The sequence below is a fragment of the Trichomonas vaginalis genome, chromosome IV (assembly GCF_026262505.1).
Source record: "Trichomonas vaginalis G3 chromosome IV, whole genome shotgun sequence".
NCBI lineage: Eukaryota > Parabasalia > Trichomonadida > Trichomonadidae > Trichomonas > Trichomonas vaginalis.
The window spans coordinates 827,806-848,761 of NC_067206.1; the positions used below are offsets into that span (position 1 = coordinate 827,806).

At 32.8% G+C, this 20,956-nt stretch overlaps 8 protein-coding genes and 1 pseudogene across 9 annotated transcripts, besides 8 other annotated features; 2 read left to right on the forward strand and 7 right to left on the reverse strand.

The window, feature by feature from the left end:
• Positions 1–1,099: part of a mobile genetic element that runs on past the window's edge.
• A 543-nt stretch (positions 1,100–1,642) lies between these two features.
• On the forward strand, positions 1,643–2,270 carry TVAGG3_0004900 (annotated as a pseudogene). Its single transcript has one exon. A coding segment is annotated over exon 1 (628 nt).
• A 222-nt stretch (positions 2,271–2,492) lies between these two features.
• Positions 2,493–2,735, reverse strand: TVAGG3_0004910 (serine threonine-protein phosphatase family; the record flags this gene model as incomplete). Its single annotated transcript, XM_051219749.1, has 1 exon — positions 2,493–2,735. One exon carries the CDS (start codon positions 2,733–2,735, stop codon positions 2,493–2,495), a length of 243 nt encoding a protein of 80 aa, XP_051104735.1.
• An 18-nt stretch (positions 2,736–2,753) lies between these two features.
• Positions 2,754–3,116, reverse strand: TVAGG3_0004920 (uncharacterized protein; the record flags this gene model as incomplete). Its single annotated transcript, XM_051219750.1, has 1 exon — positions 2,754–3,116. The coding sequence occupies one exon, from the start codon at positions 3,114–3,116 to the stop codon at positions 2,754–2,756; it is 363 nt and encodes a 120-aa protein (XP_051104736.1).
• A 139-nt stretch (positions 3,117–3,255) lies between these two features.
• On the reverse strand, positions 3,256–4,074 carry TVAGG3_0004930 (phage tail repeat-like family; the record flags this gene model as incomplete). Its single annotated transcript, XM_051219751.1, has 1 exon — positions 3,256–4,074. One exon carries the CDS (start codon positions 4,072–4,074, stop codon positions 3,256–3,258), a length of 819 nt encoding a protein of 272 aa, XP_051104737.1.
• Positions 4,075–4,538: 464 nt separating this feature from the next.
• Positions 4,539–7,643, reverse strand: TVAGG3_0004940 (VPS8 subunit of corvet complex family; the record flags this gene model as incomplete). The annotated part of the gene is made up of 1 exon (XM_001298226.1): positions 4,539–7,643. One exon carries the CDS (start codon positions 7,641–7,643, stop codon positions 4,539–4,541), a length of 3,105 nt encoding a protein of 1,034 aa, XP_001298227.1.
• A 514-nt stretch (positions 7,644–8,157) lies between these two features.
• On the reverse strand, positions 8,158–9,915 carry TVAGG3_0004950 (ATP-binding cassette subfamily D; the record flags this gene model as incomplete). Its single annotated transcript, XM_001298227.2, has 1 exon — positions 8,241–9,878. The coding sequence occupies one exon, from the start codon at positions 9,876–9,878 to the stop codon at positions 8,241–8,243; it is 1,638 nt and encodes a 545-aa protein (XP_001298228.1).
• Positions 9,916–9,956: a mobile genetic element.
• Positions 9,916–9,956: a terminal%2Cinverted (terminal inverted repeat of ISTv3 transposon ID:TVAGG3_0004960).
• A 367-nt stretch (positions 9,957–10,323) lies between these two features.
• Positions 10,324–10,409: a mobile genetic element.
• Positions 10,410–10,570: 161 nt separating this feature from the next.
• Positions 10,571–10,658: a mobile genetic element.
• A 557-nt stretch (positions 10,659–11,215) lies between these two features.
• Positions 11,216–12,051: a mobile genetic element.
• Positions 12,052–13,858: 1,807 nt separating this feature from the next.
• Positions 13,859–13,899: a mobile genetic element.
• Positions 13,859–13,899: a terminal%2Cinverted (terminal inverted repeat of ISTv3 transposon ID:TVAGG3_0005000).
• A 1,025-nt stretch (positions 13,900–14,924) lies between these two features.
• Positions 14,925–16,616, reverse strand: TVAGG3_0005010 (protein ubiquitination; the record flags this gene model as incomplete). Its single annotated transcript, XM_001318703.2, has 1 exon — positions 15,121–16,611. The coding sequence occupies one exon, from the start codon at positions 16,609–16,611 to the stop codon at positions 15,121–15,123; it is 1,491 nt and encodes a 496-aa protein (XP_001318738.1).
• Positions 16,617–16,862: 246 nt separating this feature from the next.
• TVAGG3_0005020 (armadillo (ARM) repeat-containing protein family) lies at positions 16,863–18,500 on the reverse strand (the record flags this gene model as incomplete). Its single annotated transcript, XM_001318702.1, has 1 exon — positions 16,944–18,500. One exon carries the CDS (start codon positions 18,498–18,500, stop codon positions 16,944–16,946), a length of 1,557 nt encoding a protein of 518 aa, XP_001318737.1.
• Positions 18,501–18,624: 124 nt separating this feature from the next.
• Positions 18,625–20,655, forward strand: TVAGG3_0005030 (uncharacterized protein; the record flags this gene model as incomplete). Its single annotated transcript, XM_051219752.1, has 1 exon — positions 18,632–20,647. One exon carries the CDS (start codon positions 18,632–18,634, stop codon positions 20,645–20,647), a length of 2,016 nt encoding a protein of 671 aa, XP_051104738.1.
• Positions 20,656–20,956: the final 301 nt, after the last annotated feature.

Sequence of the window (20,956 nt, forward strand, 5' to 3'; positions counted from 1 at the left end):
ATGCTAAAGAAGTTGAAAATGACGACTAAGCATTTCTATACCATGCGTAAACTGTCATGTAAGGTGGCATGTAGTCTTTACTTTGTCCCGTTGTTTGCGTATATCCTGAAACCAAATGTGTATGGCTTCCTCCTCCCTGAGTGTCATCCCAGTAACAATTTATAGCAAACTGAACGTCGTCTTTAACATCATATCCTTTACCTTTTGTCATTCCTGTCCAATCCCAATATCTATGCTTATGCCAACCTTCTAGAGATGTAGTTAAATCTACGTAGTGACTGTGTGCAGGTAAATTTTCACCTGAAATCGTTTTACTTCCACCTGTTTCCTTTGAAGAGTTTGCACAATACAAAAACCTGTCGACTATTTGAGTCCAAGTTCCAAAACCAAGTACTACTTCTGGTCTGGTAGAGTTCATTGAAACATATAATGAGCCAACCGGGTAAATAAGATTCGGCAAAATTTGTTTAAGCACCTTGAGTTCCTGTCTTAGATGCATAATACTATTGTCATTAGATATCAAAGTATCTACAAGACTTGTTGCCGGTGGTATTGTTGGAGCTTTACTTGGCAAGGTTGTGTTTAGTGTAATATCATCTGCTGTAAAAGTTGTAAAACTTGTATGTGTATGTCCAACGGCACTTTTCCTGTTTAAGGTTTCTTGTAAGTTTGTAATATTTGCAATAGTATGTGTATGTCCAACGGCACTTTTCCTGTTTAAGGTTTCTTGTAAGTTTGTAATATTTGCAATAGTATGTGTATGTCCAACGTCACTTTTCCTGTTTAAGGTTTCTTGTAAGTTTGTAATATTTGCAATGGTATGTGTATGTCCAACGGCACTTTTCCTGTTTAAGGTTTCTTGTAAGTTTGTAATATTTGCAATAGTATGTGTATGTCCAACGTCACTTTTCCTGTTTAAGGTTTCTTGTAAGTTTGTAATATTTGCAATAGTATGTGTATGTCCAACGTCACTTTTCTTGTTTAAGGTTTCTTGTAAGTTTGTAATATTTGCAATGGTATGTGTATGTCCAACGTCACTTTTCCTGTTTAAGGTTTCTTGTAAGTTTGTAATATTTGCAATGGTATGTGTATGAGTCTTTTTAGAATATTCGTTTTCAGCTCTTGTCACTTCACTTGACATTTTATTGTCAACATATGTTTTGTCTGCTAGTTCAGGATGAGTATGTTCTTTTGTTGCATATGTTGCATCTGCTCTGTCATGTTCTTCTTGAACTTTTTCAATGACATACTCTTTGTCAGCTTTGTTGTCAACATCTGCTTTTGTTGCATATGTTGCATCTGCTCTGTCATGTTCTTCTTGAACTTTTTCAATGACATACTCTTTGTCAGCTTTGTTGTCAACATCTGCTTTCAAAAGAAGTTCTTTTATAGGTTTCTCGTTTAAAAGTCCTTTTGTTGGATTTATACAGACAGTATGGTTCTTATTGTCTTGAAACAGAAACTCATCTGTCATTGGGTTCATTGTCAGTTTTAAGTTTCCTTCTTTCAATGACTCAGATATCTTAGAATAGTTTGAAAAGTTTGTTGTGTTCTTATTTAGAGCTTGTATAATGAGTTGTCGGTTGTGTTGTATTTCTCTCATAGACGCTGTTTCTTTCGACATTTTTATTCTAGATAAAATATGCTTTCAATAGAAAAAGAAAATTCTAGAGTTGCTACAACTAAACCATTAGATGAACTTTTTACTAATGTAGGTCAAAAGTTTGAGACAGAGACCGTAAAGCATGAAGGCTATCGTTTTGACTACCCATTGAGATGGTTAAGAGACCCATCCGTCACAAAAGCTGTTGGCTTTCGTAGAATGAAGTTCATTTCAGAAGCCATACATGGTTTCCCATTTACGGTCGGTTTTGAAGTTCGATACTATAACAAAAAAAACGTGCGTATGAGAAATTTGTACAGGGAAAACTTTTACAAGTTAGTTTGCTTGTAAACTTAGAAACAACTCTTCAAGCTTTTCAAGAAAAAATAAACGATATCTATCTCGAATATGCAAAACAGTACAACATTGACGAAGGAGAGTACCATCTCGATATTATATATGACAGGAAAATGCAACTGTTAAAATCAATAGAATAGAAGACCTTGGAGAAGACGTTTATATTTCTACAAAATATAACAACTTGGCATGGTATAGATTTTTGAGGATGTTAAATCAGCCTGCAGAATATCCAGTACACCCGAACTTTTATGAAGTCGAAAACCCTAATGGAACATATGAAAATGTTTTCGACTCAGATGCTATTATAGTTCATGCTTCATTTTCTGGTGCACAAAACTCTTTTTTATGCTTGGCAAATGACTTTTACGAAAAACCTACAAAGTTATATGAACCACCAAGTGGAAGTATTTCAGACTTTCAAGTATGGTTTACTACAGATGGAAGAAAGAGAATAATTCCATTATACCACGCGTTTTACTTAGAACTTAGTTTCATATACAACTACTATCGAACGGTAAAAATATAATTTTTAATACGGTTGAGGTGTTGGATTTGGTTGCCAACTAGACTGTGGTGCAGGTTCAGGCTGTTGTATAACAGGAGCTTGTTCTTCTGGTTCAGGGTCTTTAGGTATAATACCAACGAACTGACCTACTCTTTTACCAATATTTTTGACTCCGTTCCAAATTCCTCTTCCGACAGATTTTATTCCATTCCATATACCTCTTCCAACATTTCGAAAGAAGTTTCCTATTCTTCCAAAGAAACCCATTTTACTATATGTAAAAATCTAATGTCCGCCTAGTCTCTTACGTTTCCTTCTGAGTTCCATTGCATTCTTTAACTGGAGCTCATACATTCTATTTCTCCTCTGGTAGAAAACATATTCCGGGTCAACTCCTGTGTTCGCGTCATCTGCATAGAGTTGTTTATATCCCACTTCAGGGTTTGTATAAAACTCTTTCCATCTCATATTTGCATACCATGGTGGCAAACCTAACGCAGCGTCATTTGACATGGCAGTTTGCATTTGTACATCTGTTGGCACTTGACCATAGTTTGCCATTGCAGTTTGTATTCTAACTTCATTTGGAATATTCTCTGGGTTTGGTTGTCCAGGTTGCTGTGCATTCGCTAAGTTCTGTGCGTCCATTTAATATTAGATAAAAATATCTCTTACGAGTACATATGCTGAACATTTGCAGGTATTGGTTCATCTTCATATTCTCTATATCTTTCTGCCACGTCAAATAAGTAAATGACACAATGGAAAAAACCTAAAACAAGTAGTCCTATTTCAAACCACATTTACTTACCAATAAAATTTCTTTGTTGTGACACTTTCTCCGGTTTATAGGACCTCTCTCATATTCTATCTTGTCATATCTAAACTCATAGTCATGTATGTCCTCTAACCATCTCATAACGGTTTCCAAACCACTTTTATCGGATGTAAAGTAAAAGCATGGATGGTTATGTAAAACGTCTAAAGTTTCTAAAGAGTCTCTCAAAGTCCAGTCTACTTGGTATTGAAAATCCCATGTGTTATAGAACGGCGGGTCCACTATAAAGAAAACATTTTCCTTGTCTTTGTATTTTTCATACAACTCTGTCCAATGACATCTCACAAACTCTATACCCTCAATATATTTTTCTATGTTCTTTTTGAAAACCTTTGTATAGTTAAGATATAAAACTTTTGACATAAGTGTTTCAATGTCATGAACTCTTATAGCACCACTATATAATAGTCTAGCAGATATACTATCCCAGTCTATATATTCTGCTTTTTTCAAAACCTCTCTTACAATATCTTTCTTATCTAATGGTATACTTTCCATCTTACCTATAGGTATCTTTTCTTTCAACTCACTCAATATTTTGTTTGTGTCTGGTATATGTTTGAGACGGTTCATATAGTTGTCGAAGTCATTGCATATAATCTTTGAGTCTGGGAATACGGTATGGCACAAATGGGATATATAGAAACTTCCACCGAACAAATCTACAAATGTTAGACCATTCGGTAGTTTCTTAAGTTCTCTCAATAGAATATCTTTACATCTACTCTTATTTCCAAAGAAGGGTAACGGTGGTTTTGTAAAATTCATTTTATATATATAATAAAAATGTTTTTTCCTGAAAAGTGACAGAAAAGTGACTGGGGCTAGAGGGCACGAAGTGCCTGGAAGCCCCACTACCTTTTTTTTTTAATTATTAATTAATGATAAAGATATAATGATTATTAATGAACTGATTAATTTTCGTGAATAAAAATTGTATTTTTGTGTATACCCTTGCATATTAGATCATAATGCATATTTAAAACAAGATAGAATCAAGAAATTGAAATTCAATTCAGAGATTAATCATATTGTGAACAGACAATAATAGCGGAGCATCAAACAAATATTTGCCTATTTATATTTCTTTAATGATACTAATAGATTTCAAAGTAATCTAATTTTTTTCAAATTTTTAAAATAAAACGTGAATACTTATTAGCCTATAAAACATAAGATGAAAAAACATTATTACAATTATTGATTTAGATAATAAACAAAAAAAAGTAAATTTAAACATCAATAAGAAGGATAATTGTTGCATCAATATCCTGACTAACTCTATTTCCTTCTTCAACGAAAATGGACTCAGCACCTTGAAAAGCAGACTTTACATCGCTAAATAAATCTGCTGGCATCTTCTTTGCGTTTTCGCCATCACTTGCAAGTGTAGAGAGAAGAGTAACTCCATCTCCTCCATCAATAACTGTCAACGAACTGCTTGTGAGGATTTCTTCAAGGCTATTTTCTGAAATTCTATGTAATGTCTTCGCGAGATTGCTATCTTTAGGTTTGTTCATTACATAGAAGCAGTTGAAGCTCTTAATGAACTTCAAAATGGTCGTTCTCGCTCTACTTTTGTCTAATGTGCAAGTAACTAACGGTAAAACGGCCAAAAGTACTTCGTGGCGATCAATACAAGAGCATCCTATATCGATGAACTCTCTTGTCATCTCTGCATCGTTTTCTCCGCCACTTCCGTAAACTAATGGATTAATTATGGTTCTAATGACCTTGGAATGTGTTGCAGAAAAGATTTTGAGGATATTCTTCATTAGAAGTCTCGAAATTGAAGGGCACATTTGGCCTCCTTCGTTCAAATGTTTTTCATAGTATTCAAATGACTTCGAAAAGTCTTCTTTGATGGCCAAATACGTTGCACATCCAATGTAGATCTTCTTCTCTTCGCAGAAATTATAGATTTCGTCTAAAGTCAAAACAAATGGTTTTTCAACGAAAGAAACGAACTTTACGATGTTGTTCTTGTAGAGAAACTCGATGAAGTAGTAGGCATCTTCCTTTGTAGCAAGCTTTCCGTCTTCTGTTTCGAACAAACTTTCATAATACAAAATAATTGTTGAAGGAATTCCGAGATTTCTGATGAATTTCGGATGCAAGTCCTTGTAATTATGCATTAGAATAGAAACGAATCGTTTTGGATTCAATAACAACAAAGCATTAAATCTATGATGAATTGCAATGGAAATTCTTTCTTTATCAAGGTCATTGCTCTCTATATAGTTGAAAGAATCTTCTGGCTGATCAGAAAGTAGATAAGTAGTGATAATTGACTCGTAATTGATATCTTTGAAATATTGAGTAACGATATCGGAAAAACCGGCGGAGACACAAAGTTGTTGGAAGTCATTTAATACAACAACATCTTTGAAATCTTTTTCTACAATTCTTTTGAACAATTTTTCTCGAACTTTCTTATCTGAGTTCGATTCGAAGATAAACGAGATGAATGTCTTGAGGCGTTCGCTTGGAACAGGGATGTTCAAGTTTAACAAATGCTGAGATAATATCTCAAATAATAAATCGGCGCTGCCTAAAGGAGCTCCGTCGAAGCTGGCTGCTGTAGCCACTGTTATGTTTTCCGCTGTCAATTTCTGGCAGGAGCTGAAGGAAATTGGAGATCTGGAAATGAAAACTTTGAAAAGTTGAGAAGCCATCGACCAATTTGACTCGAAACACTTTCTCGCCCTTGTAGATTGTTGGCCGAACAGCCAAACAATGCAAATATTCGATTTCCGAGGTTCAAATTCTCCGCTCAAGAAAATATACTGTAAAGCAGTGGCTATTTCTTCTTTTGTGCCATTCTCAACAACATCGGCAAAGATTGGGAAGATGTTGTTGTAAACTGTGTCAAAATGATGAATTAAAAACCTTGTAAAGCGTTTTCTCTTGGCAAAAGCAATGACTTCCTGGGTAAAACTTGGTGGTAATGTGATTCTCATCAGGAAATTCTCCAAAACTTCTGAATCTACGTCACTTAATTCGATAACTTTTCTTACAATCGAAGGAGCGAGGTCTGAGCGATTTGCAGCAGCAGAAAGCATCGCAACAATCAACGGGTGTTGTATAGATTGGTCAGCCATCTCGAAAAGACCTAATCTGAGCAATTGTTGTGGAGATTCTGTTTCAATTGCAGCATTTGCGATTAATAACATATCCTGTTGTGTTACTGTACCACTTTTAACAAAGGAAACAAGCAGTTTATTGATGTATTCCCTGATATCATCTCTATCAATTGAACATTCAAACTCAATACTCTCTCCGTTGTAAATTTCGAGGGCAGTGGATATTGCTTTTTGGTATTTCCCTTCTTTCTGGAGGTTATCTAGGCGTTCTTTCCATTGTTCGATGTTAATTATGTAAGGAAGGATGATACAGGCATCATTCAGCGTAGAAAGTAATTTCGGAGTTTTAGGTAAATTGTTCATAACCGATAGAATTTGTCCATTGATATGAACAAGTTTGATTTCTTCATTGAAGTAAATGGAAATGATAGAACTAGAAACAAATTGGATATTTGTAATCTGTGCATCGAACTCCATCTGATTAATGAGCTTGTATTCATCATTGTCGTTGATAGAATAAATATATAAAGTATTATGCGAAGAAATGGCAAGATATATTGTCCATTCGTAGTTGGATAATGAGATGATTGGATTGTCGATATTTAGATCTAACACAGTCTTCTTGAAATTGCCAGGAACGATAACTCGAACAGAATTTTCAAAAGAAAGAGCAACATATACTCGAGAGCAGTCACAAAATGCCATTGACTTGATTTGTAGTGCTGGAGTTTTAACTGGGAAGAAGTCTTCAGATTTTATTGTCAAATAATCCATAATAGACATAAGAGAAAGATGATGTACTTGGTTATTGCTGAGTGCTACAAATATTGATTTCATATCTTGTTGAAAAGAAATGCTATTTACAGGAGAAGTTCCGATTTCGTTGAAATAAGCGACGCGAATTCGAAGTTTTGTACTCCAGAGTATAATTTGACCGTTGTTATATCCTGTTACGACATATTCTTCGTCTGAAGATATGTCTAATGCTGTGATTAATGGTCGATTTATCAAAGATTGATCTAAAATAGAAACATCAATGGATGGATTTAACACTTGGTTACTGCCAATAAAATACAAATATGGGAATGGATCTTCTGACGTTGAAAAAGCAATTACATTTTTTGCAGAAACAACTTTTGTTATAATTTCATCAATTCCAGGTGTTTTGCTTCCACTAGAGGACATAGATGATGTATCTCTTATGAAATTCTCAATACCTGGTAATTTACTTAATCGGCAATTCAATGATGACATTTTAGCAAAAGTGTCAAATTCTCCAAAAGTGACAAATTTGAATCAAATCATATCAGAAAACTCAATAATTTGAATGTTAACAATAAAATTTTCGTTGATAATCGTGATTAAATCTCCTAATATTTATGTTTGGATAGATATAATTAGCTTATATCTTTACAATTATAATCTTTTAATAAATTAAGGAATTTGAAAGTTTTTCCTCTTCCATTAAATCACACACATTATGTACTAATAAATGATTCTATGTTTGAAATTCCAAATTATTTTTGAAATTTATTTTTCGATCACAACATTCTAGAAAATTTCTTTGAAAATTGAATTTTTCTAAAAATTTTGGAAAAAATCGAGTGATAAAACTCAAAATTAAGAAATATTAGATAATGGATTTGCAATTATATTTAAAATTAATAGTTTTCACATATTAATTATTACATTGATACTTAAAATAAGGTAAATAATTTTTGGAATTTGGATAAATTATCATTTTAATGAGGATTAATAACACTTCTAAGTTACAATTAACTATATATAATGTCAAAAACGTATGAAATTAGATAGAATATAAAGATAGATTTAATTTTACGAAAAAAACAATTAATAAATAGAATATCGTCCATTACCTGTTAACTCTAATACATTCTTATGCCATTTCCTAAGCTCTTTGTTGTGAGCAATAGTTATACAAGTGATATCTTTCTGAGCCAAAACTTTGAAAATTTCTTCTTCAAGTTTAGAAGGAATTGCAGAAGTTGCTTCATCAAGTAGCGCAAATGTTGGTCTGTGAACAAGTATTCTTGCAATTGCAACTCTCTGCTGCTCTCCTGGAGACAATCCGACCCACCAATCTTCGTCATCTCTTAATTTCAAATGTTCAATTTTCAGAAGTCTCAAAGTGTTTTGTATCTCAAACAAATCAACTTCATTTAGTTCTTTCGGAAATGCAATTGCTTCTTCAAGTGTCGCATTCCTTGGAACATATGGTCTTTGTGTCAAAATCATTGTCTTTTCTTCAGGAATTGTAACTTTCCCTGATTTAATAGGCCAAATTCCTCCTAAAACTCTGAAAAGAGATGATTTTCCAGCACCTGAAGGACCGACAATGAACAACGACTCTCCAGGTCTAACAGTCAAGTTCAGATCATTGATCAAACTGTCTCCAGAAGGTCTCATCACTGTTGCATTTTCAAGAACAAAAGAATTTCCAAATTTGTTGATATTCACGTGTTCTGCTTGTTCTCTTAGTATAGATAACAGCTCTTGTATACGTGTTGAGTATCCAGAAAGCTTGGAAAAGTCATTGATTACGTTCATTAATGAAGTAATTCCTGAAATTAACATAATTACTTCGAAACTTACTCTTCCCGTGAATTCTGCAAGGATAGAAGGATCTTCTGTTGCTGGTGCACATATGTAGATGCATAAATAAACCAATGCATTGCCAAAATACTGACAAATGTTAACAACAATATTTAATATAATAGATGTGTTAGAAAGTTGCTTCTGAACAGAGAGAACTGATGCTAGACGATCTGATAACAACTTTTCTTCGGCGGATTGACCTCTAGAAAGTGCGATTGTCTCTGCATTTTCTTTGAGATTCACATGAGCAGTTCTGAAGTCTGCATTGGCAGCTTCAAACTTGTAAGTTAAGCGCACAATCGGAGACATTGCAAATCGAGTTGCGAAAAATGAAACTGTTGTAAATAAGAGTGTAATTAATAATGAATTTAAACCCATATCTTTAAATGTTGAGTAAGAGTAGTATGCTATTATAAGCGGAGATTGAGCAGCAGCAACAATAACTTTGATCGATGTTTCGCCGTAGTTTTCTATGTCTTGTGTAATGCGACCATCAGGATTGTCGATGTGAGTGTCGTACATCAGTAAATCATAGAAGCTGTTTCCTGTCATGTAATCTTTGTGTATCTGTTGAACGAGTTTATCCCTAAATCTTATTGATAATCTATCGCAGAGCCAAAGTTTGATGCCAAGAATCAAAACAGAACCTACAAGGAAGAATGCGTAAATGTATAAATCATGACCGAATTGCTTAGTGTCCTTTTTTGTAATATATTTCATTAATTTTGAAGGATACAAACCGGAATAGTTGCCAACAATTAGCTCACCAAGAGCAAATATCAATATAGTACCCAAAATCAATGTCGAAAACCATGAAGAAGCATTCCAAAAAACGCGAAAAACATCAGTGATTCGCGTCTTGGATGCTTTCATGAAAAATGAACACTCTTATGTTAAACCTCATAACAAATGTTACATATTAAGTTCTGTCAAAATGTAAGCTATTGAATTTCTTGAGAGGGAAATAATCGTCGAGGAAGTAAAAAGTGACGGTTTAGGAAATATTATTAGAAATATGATAATAAATATATTTGGAAAAAAATATGTTTTTTTCAAAAATTGAAATGTTCATAGAATATTTTGAAATATGTAGGGAATTGAATTCGGTAATATATGATAAACAGGATTTTTAAATTTCAAGGAAAAATAGCTTTTGTGAATACTTTTGAGAACTCATATCAAAGATCATGATTCAAATATATTAAAGAGCCAAAATATTAGAGATGAGTTCACAATCAAAATTTTACATTTTAATTATTTAGAAAAACGTATTAACCTCAATAAAAAAAATATCTCAAAGATTAATAGTTAATTTAGGGTTTCCTAGCTATCTAGAGGGAATTGTTCCTTATGATGTATATATTTATAATGTATGCATCATAAGGAACAATTCCCTCCTTAAAACGAGAAAACTTGTTCGAAATTGTTTATCATTTCGAACAAGTTTTCTCGTTTTTAATAACAAACTAAAGGCTATGAGGCACTGATTATATATTAGTGCCTCATAGCCTTTAGTTCCCAGTAGATAGCTGGGAAACTTTCTCCAAATGATAAGTTATTTAGAGAAAGTTTCCCAGCTATCTAGAGGGAATTGTTCCTTATGATGTATATATTTATAATGTATGCATCATAAGGAACAATTCCCTCGCTGAAGTGAGAAAACTTGTTCGCAATTGTTTATCATTTCGAACAAGTTTTCTCGTTTTTAATAACAAACTAAAGGCTATGAGGCACTGATTATATATTAGTGCCTCATAGCCTTTAGTTCCCTGTAGAAAAGATCGAAATTTTATTCTGATTTTAACTGATCTATATTTCGCTTGCGTTATTTGAATCTTTTCTTTTGCATATGTCATTCCTTTCACTTTTCGAATTTCATTTGCCTGCATGCTCTCTCGTTTTGGTTGAAAATCAACTCAATCTTAAAATGAACTTCTTCATTCTTTACAATAAATTCAATTTTTTTCGAGATATATCTTTATCTACCCCTATGTGAGCTGCATATTCTTTCTCGCTAAATTCTTTTGATTCTTCAGAGCTAAAAATCAAGTTTAATAAAAATAATGTTTATTCATAATTTTGAAAACCAAATTCAAATTTGAATGAGAATTTTTGAAAAAAATATAGAATATTTCAATAGTTTGGAATCTCTTCAACTTCCCACTGCTTATTAACACATTTTTTCCAGAGCGGTTTATCATCCTTGGTCCATTTCTTAAATTTGTTGTAAACCTCTCTTGGAGTGTATGGTCGAACTCCAATTTTTGGATGAGCGCCATGTGGCATGTCATTGTATTTTTGCCTGAATTCTTCCAATTCCTGATTGATGCTCTCAAATTCTGAAGACTTTGGAGCATTTTTGTCCAGTGATGGCCAGAGGCGTTCAATTTTGCCATTTTGACGTGGCATGTATGGAGCTGATTTTCTGATTTGAATGTCATAAGTACTCAAAAATTTTGTGAACTCTCCCTCATTTTCTTTACCGTTATCTGACCAGAAACAGAAAGGTGCTCCATATTTTTGAACTGTTGCAATTGCCACTTTTGAAGTTTCTGTTGAACTTTTGTTACGAAGCAATTTCAATGCTAACAAATAACGACTTTTGTCATCAATTATTCCATAAACCGGTAAAGTTTCTGGTTCTTTCAAAAAATGAATATCCACATGCCAGATTGTATTTGGAAGAATTGCTTCATAATCCACATAATATGCTTTTGGATTACTTTTATCTTTTTCTTTGTAAATTCCCAGAAATTTTGCTGCCTTAATAACTGCATTGTAACTGATTTGAAATTGTTTTGGATTCATATTGAGAGTCCAATACAATTTTTGAACCCCACATTTGTAATTTTCATAAGAATTCTGAACCTTCAAAATTAATTCTGGAGTTAATTCCTCTTGTGGAGGACCACTTTTAATTTTTGGTGTACCACCGATTTCTTTGAATGCTTTTTTGAGAGTATTTCTTGAAATTTGTTTGAAAATTGTAACATTTTGATAAGAATATGGAACTTTTTTCAAAACTGTTGCGTATGTTAACTCACCATAAGGATGTCAATTCGGAAAATTGTTTTCATTTTAGGAGAATATAATTTTCCTTTTCGAAAATTTAAAAAGTGAGACGCGCAGGATTCGAACTTTTTTAAAAGTTGATTTAAATATATTCTAGTGTGGATTCTAAGGATAATATCATATTTAAAATAAGAATATACTGGTTTAGGTGGTATAATTTTTTTCGATAAATTTGAGAGTATGTACGTTTAGGACATCAAAAGTGTCAATTCGCTCAGCGAAAGCTGAGCTAGCTTCGTTCTCGAAAGAATAGGGAAGGAGTGATACAGATGTTGACACATTCATATCATTTCAACAAATTTTGATCAAATTGAAATGCAATGAAATTCAATTCACTTCATATCCTTCAGTCAGTACATTGACATCCTTCTACATCACAATGATAACTCGTGCATCAATAGTTCTACAACTAACTCAGAAAAAACAAGATTTTCCTTCCAGCTTACAGCTTTTAAAAAGTTTCGATGATAAAAATCACTCTACTCTTGTTTATCGATATGTTGTGATAGTAGGTAAACGTATTCTTATCGATATTAATAAAAATATTTTTACGAAAATCTGAACCAATTACAGAGTTATTCATAAAGTTTATGATAACTGTAATTACTTCATCTTTGTTTTATATTTGAATAAACAATTTAATTTAATTTGCATAATTTTTTTTAGTTGAAAGACAGGAAACTTAGTTGAGTTTGTATTATTTTTATCGTTCAATTCATTGTATATGTGAGTGATCCAGATATTTAAGATATTTAGAAAAAAAAAATTATTAATTTGATTAACAAATTTTAATCAAAATAGCAAAAATCTATTTGATAGCTGTAAGCAAATAATAATTTCTATTTCAACCAAAATCACTTATTTTCATCTAAACGTATAAAATTGTCAATTTTATGAGAATAAATTTAAAATCTCATGAAATATAAAGGAGAGTAATATTTTTCAATTTTCTTTTTTTTTCTCTCAAATATTTTCTATTTGGAATTTTCTTGTTATCAAAAAATAATTTTAATATTTGTTTATTTCATTACATACAATAAAATTTTAAAAACTCTATTTCTTCACAAGAAAAATTTTTTCCTTCATATGAAGAAACATTTTGTTCTCCATTTGATGCTGAGTCTAAATCTCGATTTTTGAATTTTCTTCTTTCCAAATTTCTTTTTTCCAAATTAGAAGTTTAATTCAAATTTTCAATAGTTTATATATTTTCTCAAACCGTCTTAGATTTTCTCACTTTTTAGGGATTTTCTCTCAAAATATACAAAAATAGTAATACCAATACATGTGTCTAATATACTTTAAAACCATCGTGATAAAATTCAAAAACGAAGAGTTCTTCTCTCCAAATTTTTTTCAAAATCAAAAAAATGAGATAAAAAACCCGTTTGGAAAATTCATTTTTAGCATTTGAGGAATTTTCTCACTTTTCTTCCAAATTGACATCCTCACTCACCACTTTCAAGTTTTTCATACATATATCTTACCCATTCATTTGGAATACGAGGTCTCGAGTTTTCGTTCATTTTTTTTTACTTTACAAAACTGTTTATTTTTCAGAATTTTTAAATTTGAAAAAATCCATTCTATATCTGATACATAATATATTATTTTTCAATCAAAATATTTTGATTATCATCTCAAAAGTGTTCTCAAAACCTAGTTTTTCTTATTTTGGATAATCTTAATATTTATATTATTATAAACTAATTGAACACCATATGTTTTTGTATACTTTTACAAAAAAATTGATAGATTTGTGATACTTCCCCCGACGATAGAATTGAATAGCTTACATTTTGACAGAACTTAATATTGAACACAAATACATTAACATATAAACACTCTTTACTTCTATACATTTATATTGCCATAAAATATTAAATTTACAATTTAAGATTTATAACGATCATATCCGCAAATTTAACAAATATTATGATTTAGCATTAAGGGTTTCGTTTTGCTAAAATTGTCACTTTTATAGCATATTTGTTTTTGGATGTTTTGCGAAACCAAAAAAAAAACTATGATATACAATGTGTGTGTAAAGAAAATACTTTATTTACTAGTTAAAAAATCATTTGGTATTGATCAAGTTATTTTTTCTGGATAAGATATTATATGGATAATTGGATAGAAAATACAATTATATAATCTTGTACCTGGTTTAATTAAGCTAATTGTCATCAGAAACTTGTAATTTTTATGAATTTCAGATTTTCTTTTCATTACTGCTTTTCTTAATAGGTCAAGTTCTTATTTACGTTATAAAGTATGATATTTACAAATATCAAGTTATCATGTTTTTTGAGAAATTATGAGAAACAAACAAAAATGAAAAAGATAGGAATAGCAATGAATAGTGATGTGGGTATAGAAAATGTAAGAGATATGAATGCAAAGCAATCAGTATTTAGGATATTGACCATAGATTTCGAAAAAAAATGCTGCATATTGAGCGAAAACTATGATTATATTATAAGGCTGTCATTTAAAGCATAATGAAACTATTCCCTTTTCATTTTAATCGAATAAGATAGTAAAGATTTTTGAATTAGCTAGAAACTGATGAGATGTTTTCACAAATCAGATTTTTAATCTCTATAATGCATAATTCACTCAATATCTCAATTTTGATATTGCGAGATATTTTTGCTATCGGTTTCGCAATTTTGACACAATAGCAAGAGGGTTCTATAAGCATTATTATCAACGTAGAATCTGAATATCATATCAGAAAATGTCGCAAATCTGACATTTACCCGACAAAATAGCAAAAATAATTGAATACTTTTCGCAAAAACTTTAAAAATCGATAAAAATATGAAATATAGATATTAAAGAGACTTTTTATATAATATTCATAAAGATTTTCCAAAAATATGATACCGCAAAATTAAAAAAGTGACGTCTTGAGTGGAGTCAAAGGTCGAAATTGCTAGCTAAATGTTTTTTTAGCGAAATTGCGTATTGTACGTTTTTTTCGCAAAACGAAACCCTTATTAGCATACAAAATATATATAATATATTAAATACAAAAAATCTAATGATGAGCTCTTAGCATTTCCTTAATTTCATCACAAAAAGTATATTGCAATGCAGTCAATCCCTTTGGATCTTGGATCTCTGGGTTCGCTCCGTACTTCAAAAGCTTAATTGCAACCTTTGGCTGCCATTCTTTTGCAGCGTGCATCAAAGGCGTAGAACCATAGCTATCCTTAGTATCTGGCTTAACACCAAGCTCTAATAACTTGTCAATGACTTGGATCATTCCATTGAGGATTGCGAAAATGAGGGGGGTGACTCCCCCTACCATAATTTCTTCTAAATCAGCACCGTTTTTTGCGAGTACTTCGAAAGCTTCGTAGCACCTGCTTTGAAGAGCGTTATACATAGGCGATACTCCTTTGTTGTTCTTTTTGTTTACATCTGCTCCTTTATCGATTAAAACCTGCATTACATCAGGGTGTCCTTTAAGAGCAGCCCACGCTAACGCTGTATTTCCCGCAATATCAGAATGATCACAATTCGATTTTTCCTGGCATATATACTTCACTACGTCGATTGCTCCGTGACGAGCTGCTCTAATCAAAGCATTTGTTCCTTGTTTATCTTTCGCTGATACCTTTGCGCCTTTCGTTTCAAGGAATTTTACATATTCTACGTTGTTGTCGCCTGCTGCACGTAGCATTGGTGTCATTCCTCCTTCTGTTCTTTCTACAAGGAGATTCTTCGATGTTCCGAGCCATGCAAGGAACAGAGTGTTGTGAATACGAAGAGCGAGCTGTGTATCGTATGCAATTTTGTGAGAACCAATTACATCTCTGAGAATATCGTTGTGATGGTATTCAATTATTGTATTTATGTAGTTTCTGAGTGAGATGCCTTTCTGTTGACACATATGAATGTAGTTCAAATTTCCACTCATTGCAGCGTATTCTGCGACATCTTGGCCAAATGAGCATTCATTTGTAAGTAACCATTTGACAACACGATCTGAGTTGTAATACATAGCGAATCCTAAGATTGGTGCTTCTTTATCTCCTAATTTCAATTTCATCTGGAAAATGCCTGCGTCAAGTGGAGAACCAATGACTCTATCCAAATCATCAGTCCTAATATAATGTGATAAAGATGTCAGCGGATAGCCGCTAAGTAATTCTTCAGCACTTTGATCTATTCTTCCGCGTGTGGCTGAATATTTGAATGGTAATATTCCTTTTTTGACTAAGTAATAAACAAAATTGCAACCATTAAGCGGCTTAGGTGGTGGAGGTATCTGTTGAATAATTTGTGAAAGGAAAAACCAAGAATGAGGCCTATGCTCAGCGACATATGTAATTAACTTGTATGCAAAATGCAATCTATTATCTGGGAAATGTTCTTTTATCATGTCAATAGCTAATTTGATATGTTCATCAAATGGATTAAACAAAATCTCTTCTAAACAATAGTAAATTTGTAGATCAGGGGCTTTTGAAATTAGAGAAACATTGAAACTATCGATAGACAAATCATTCCTTGGTGTTTTCATGGCGCAATTTAAAAAATTCTAATTGAATACCGAATTTATGAACAAATTCTTTTTGATTTTCCCAAAAATAGATGCTATAAGAACCATTTTTTCAACATTAAAAAACGTTATTCGTATTCAAATTTTGAGAAGATTGAATGAATTGAATTTGACAAGCTCTTTACGCTCCAAAACGATTCATGATACGAGCATTAGAGAAAATACACATCCTGAGTTATCTCATCACATATATAAAGTAAAAACAACGCTTTCTTCAAACAAATTTGGTTTTCCAAATTTGATGTCGGCCAAACAAAAGAAAAAAAATACAATAATCTATAACATGGGTATTTTTACATCAAATCGTCAAAAGAAAAATCATTTTCATTACATTTTTCTAAAAATGAATCACATATCTGAACCAAATGTTCATCTTCTTCGTCCAATAACTCCTGTGCGCTATCATAAATACCAGAGTCGCGCATTGCCAGAGTTACTGAGGTAGGATCAGTTTCTTCTGACGTTTTCTCTATAATTTGCGATAAATTTTCAAGAATGTTGATCTTTTGGTCTAAATTGGCTGCAGATAACAATATATCGGCGATGGACTCCAAACATGAAAATGTCAATATTTGGAAATCATTTAAGAATTTCGCCATGGAAGTAAGACAATTAACAGCAGATACTCTTAACTTAAACTCATCAGAGTTTACTGCTTCTCTTATTTTGTTTAAACTCCTTTCAGGAATGCTCTTTTTAGAAATTGGATATAATTCAAATAATTTCGCGAGTGAATCGAGACAAACGCGAGTTATTTCACTTCTATTGCATTCTATTGCTTCAAGAAGCGCATCTAAATAAATTGAACCAGAAAATTTGCTAATTGCAGAATTATAAGTAAGAATCAATGAAATTGCATTAATTACACATCTTGTAAGATGATACTCATTCTTTTGAAGGTAATCATGAATAACTGTAACAAATCCTAAATCATTTTGAATAATGTTGGCATTTTCTGAACGAGGCATTCCGATATCGATATCCTGAGATATAAATAAGCATAACGTATGTGTAATTACGCAGCAAACTGTTGGATGTTTTGCGTTATTTAATAAAATTCTTAAAATTCTGTAAATAACAGATTCTGAGTACAGAGTAATTGAATCATCCAAGAAAGCGTATAAAAATAGCTTGTCAACTGATATTCCGGAGTAATTCTCCAAAAGTAGCCCAATTTCTTGCTTGATTTCCTCAGCTCTCTTTTTGCCAAATCTCATGGCAACAATAGAATTTACAAGCATCGCAATCATCCATAAAAATAATTCCTTAACTTCGATGTATTCTGATTCATTTCTATTATTTGGAAATACTTCCATGAGTTTGTATAACGCATCGTTATAAAAATGAGAAGAGAAGAAAATTGAGGCAATAATATCAGATTTTCGAATTACATTAGCAAATATTGGGACTAAAAACTTAACATCTTCTTCTCTAGGATTTAGTAAGTCATATAATATGAAATTATATAAATCTGTCTCCATAAAATGTAAAACTACTTCTTCATTTTGCAAAGCTATTAAAATTGCAATGGAAAGAATGTTTTCATGATATCCAATCTTATATAATGGTGCAAGCATTGAAATAAGTTCATTTTCAAAAATAGCATGGAAAACTTCAAAAATTCCCAATTTTGCAAAGAACAAAATGCGTTCTAATGCTCTAGTAATTTGTGTCATATCGCCGGAATTAAGTGCTGATTGTAAATCAGGAACTTCTTGGTTCAAAATTACAATATAATCTGAATCATCTAATTCTACTGCTTCATTTTGATCATTTTCTTCCGGATATATGTAATTCAAGTCGAATTGTTTGACATTAAGCTCTGCAGAGCCTGGTTTATAATCATCCATGAAAATTTTGGAAAAAATTTCTGCCTAAAAACAAAAGTGTATTTTTATCATACTGTTAATACACACATAAAAATACATGAGAGTAATTTTAATGATTTTTTGAATAGTTTACAATTGTGAATAGCAAAAATATGCAGAATCCGGGCGGAGGGATGCAGAACCCTATGGGTGGCCAAATGCCCGGAGGCATGCCTAATCAACAGCAAATGCAAGGATATTCTCAGATGCAAATTCCGCAAGGAGGATTAAACCAAATCCAGCAACAGTTTCTAAATCTGGCAATGGGCCAAGGAATGCCTCAGGGAAATCAGATGTCTCAAATGGGTGCTCAAATGTCTAATACTTCGCAGAACCAATTTCAAACTCAAATTCAAAACGCTTTGAAGTCAATGAATCAACAAATGCCGCAAGGAATGAACTCACAAATGGGAAATCTTAACCAACAACTACAGCAATTCAGCGCAATTCAAGCTTTTTCCCAAATAAATCCTCAAATGCAGGCGCAATTGCAAATGCAAATGAATTATCAATACAACCAACAGCAAATGCACATGAAATCATCGAATTCACAAAAAATGCAAAATCAACAGTTTAATTATATGATGCCAAATCAGCCAAAACAGCGCAAATCAAAGAACAAAAACGCCGCTCCACCGATACCTCCAAATATGGCATCACAAATGCAACAATCACAACTAAATCAAATTCAACAGCAATTTCAGAAGCAAATCGCTCAACAGCTTCAACAACAACAGCAGCAACAGCAACAACAAATACAGCAGCAGCAACAACAGCAAAAAATACAACAACAGATGCAAAATCAAATTCAACAGCCAATTCAACAACAAATGCAACAAGTATCGCAGCAACCAATGCAGCAAAATATTTCACAGCCAATACAACAGCAGCAACAGCAAATTTCTCAACAACAAATTCCACAAAATATTCAACAGCAAATTGCTCAACAAATTCAACAGATACAGCAACAACAGCCTTCACAAATGTCTCAGCAACCATCTCAGCCTTCATTAACAGCTCCAATTCAACAATCTTCCAAAATAAATTCTCAAAATCAGATTTCACAACCAGTTCCTCCTTCTATTCCTCAGCAAATGCCAGGCATGGTCAGTCAAACAGAATCGCAGTTCATTCACCAACTTTTGAAGAATCTTGATAAAGATCGTGCAGATTTATTTTTCAGGCTCTTCAATTGCAGGAAAATGAAGAGATCTGAAGAGAGACCAGACAGATTTGTATCATCCATATTCCCAATGCTTAAAAATATCGTTCCTTCCATTGGATATCACATAAGATTTTTAATTGACTCAATAAGAGGCCAACAGGAAACTTTTGTGAGACTATCTGATCCACCGATCCCACCCATATTTATGAAACATCGCCAAATCAAGCCTTTGTACGCTCATGCTCCAATTGTCAGTCCCAGCGGTTTCGAAATGGTTCTTCCGAACAACGACAAGCGCTCTGACCTCAAAGCTCTCGGCTGCTTCGTCTCTCTTGGCGAACCAGTGCCTCCACAGTGTTTGAATGTTTTGATCGACAAAGTTGAAGTGAAAGCGGCCAAGTTCGGAACCGAAAACACTTACTTCATGATTTTCTCATCCCTTAAGACCGTGAAAAACTTCCTAGTTCAGTTTCCTCATCCTCCATCAAATTTTTTGACGTGGTTTGCTGTCCAGTTCGTCGAAGAGAGGCCACCATTGGAGATTGTTAAGGACTTCTGTATTGCCAAGAACATCACGATTCCTCCACAAACAAACCAGATTTTGGCTCATACAGTCAAATGCAACGGATGCAACTTTGACGCTGTTGCAGCAATCGCTGAGATACAGAAGAACGGATTCGCGCTCTGTCCGACGTGCAAAACAGAGATTCTCCTGAATGAGCTCGAATTCAACTTTCCTTCTTCGAACAACCAGTACCAAGCTGTTTCTGAAGATGAAGCAGCTCTCACCCTTGCGAAGTTGGCTTTGGCTGACCAAGTCTGCGCTTTCGCTCCCCCTGCAATTGAGTCTCGGTCGTGGAATGACTTGATTTTCAACGGCGTCGGACAACCTCCTGGAGCTTTCCACCAATTGGCGTACTCCGACACGAATGAGTACACTAACGCTGTTTTATCTATGAATTAGATCTTTTTTTTTCTTTTGTTTTTGTTTGTAAATAAAAAGTTTTATAAAGTTTTTCTTTCTATTGTTTGTTTCAAATATATAGAAGTGATTTTTAAATTTAATCTGCAAATGCTATATGTAGTAATGAACTTTCTCACTGGTATACGAATGCATAGACATTTAAGATAAAAAGACTAATTGCAAACTGTCTCTCAATTTTCAGAGGCTTTCAAACGTTTTTTATTCTCATTTCGAAATTTTTTATAGAGTTGACCATTAAAATTTATTCTCAATTATTTTCCAGTGGTTACCGGTGTATTTACCCTAAAA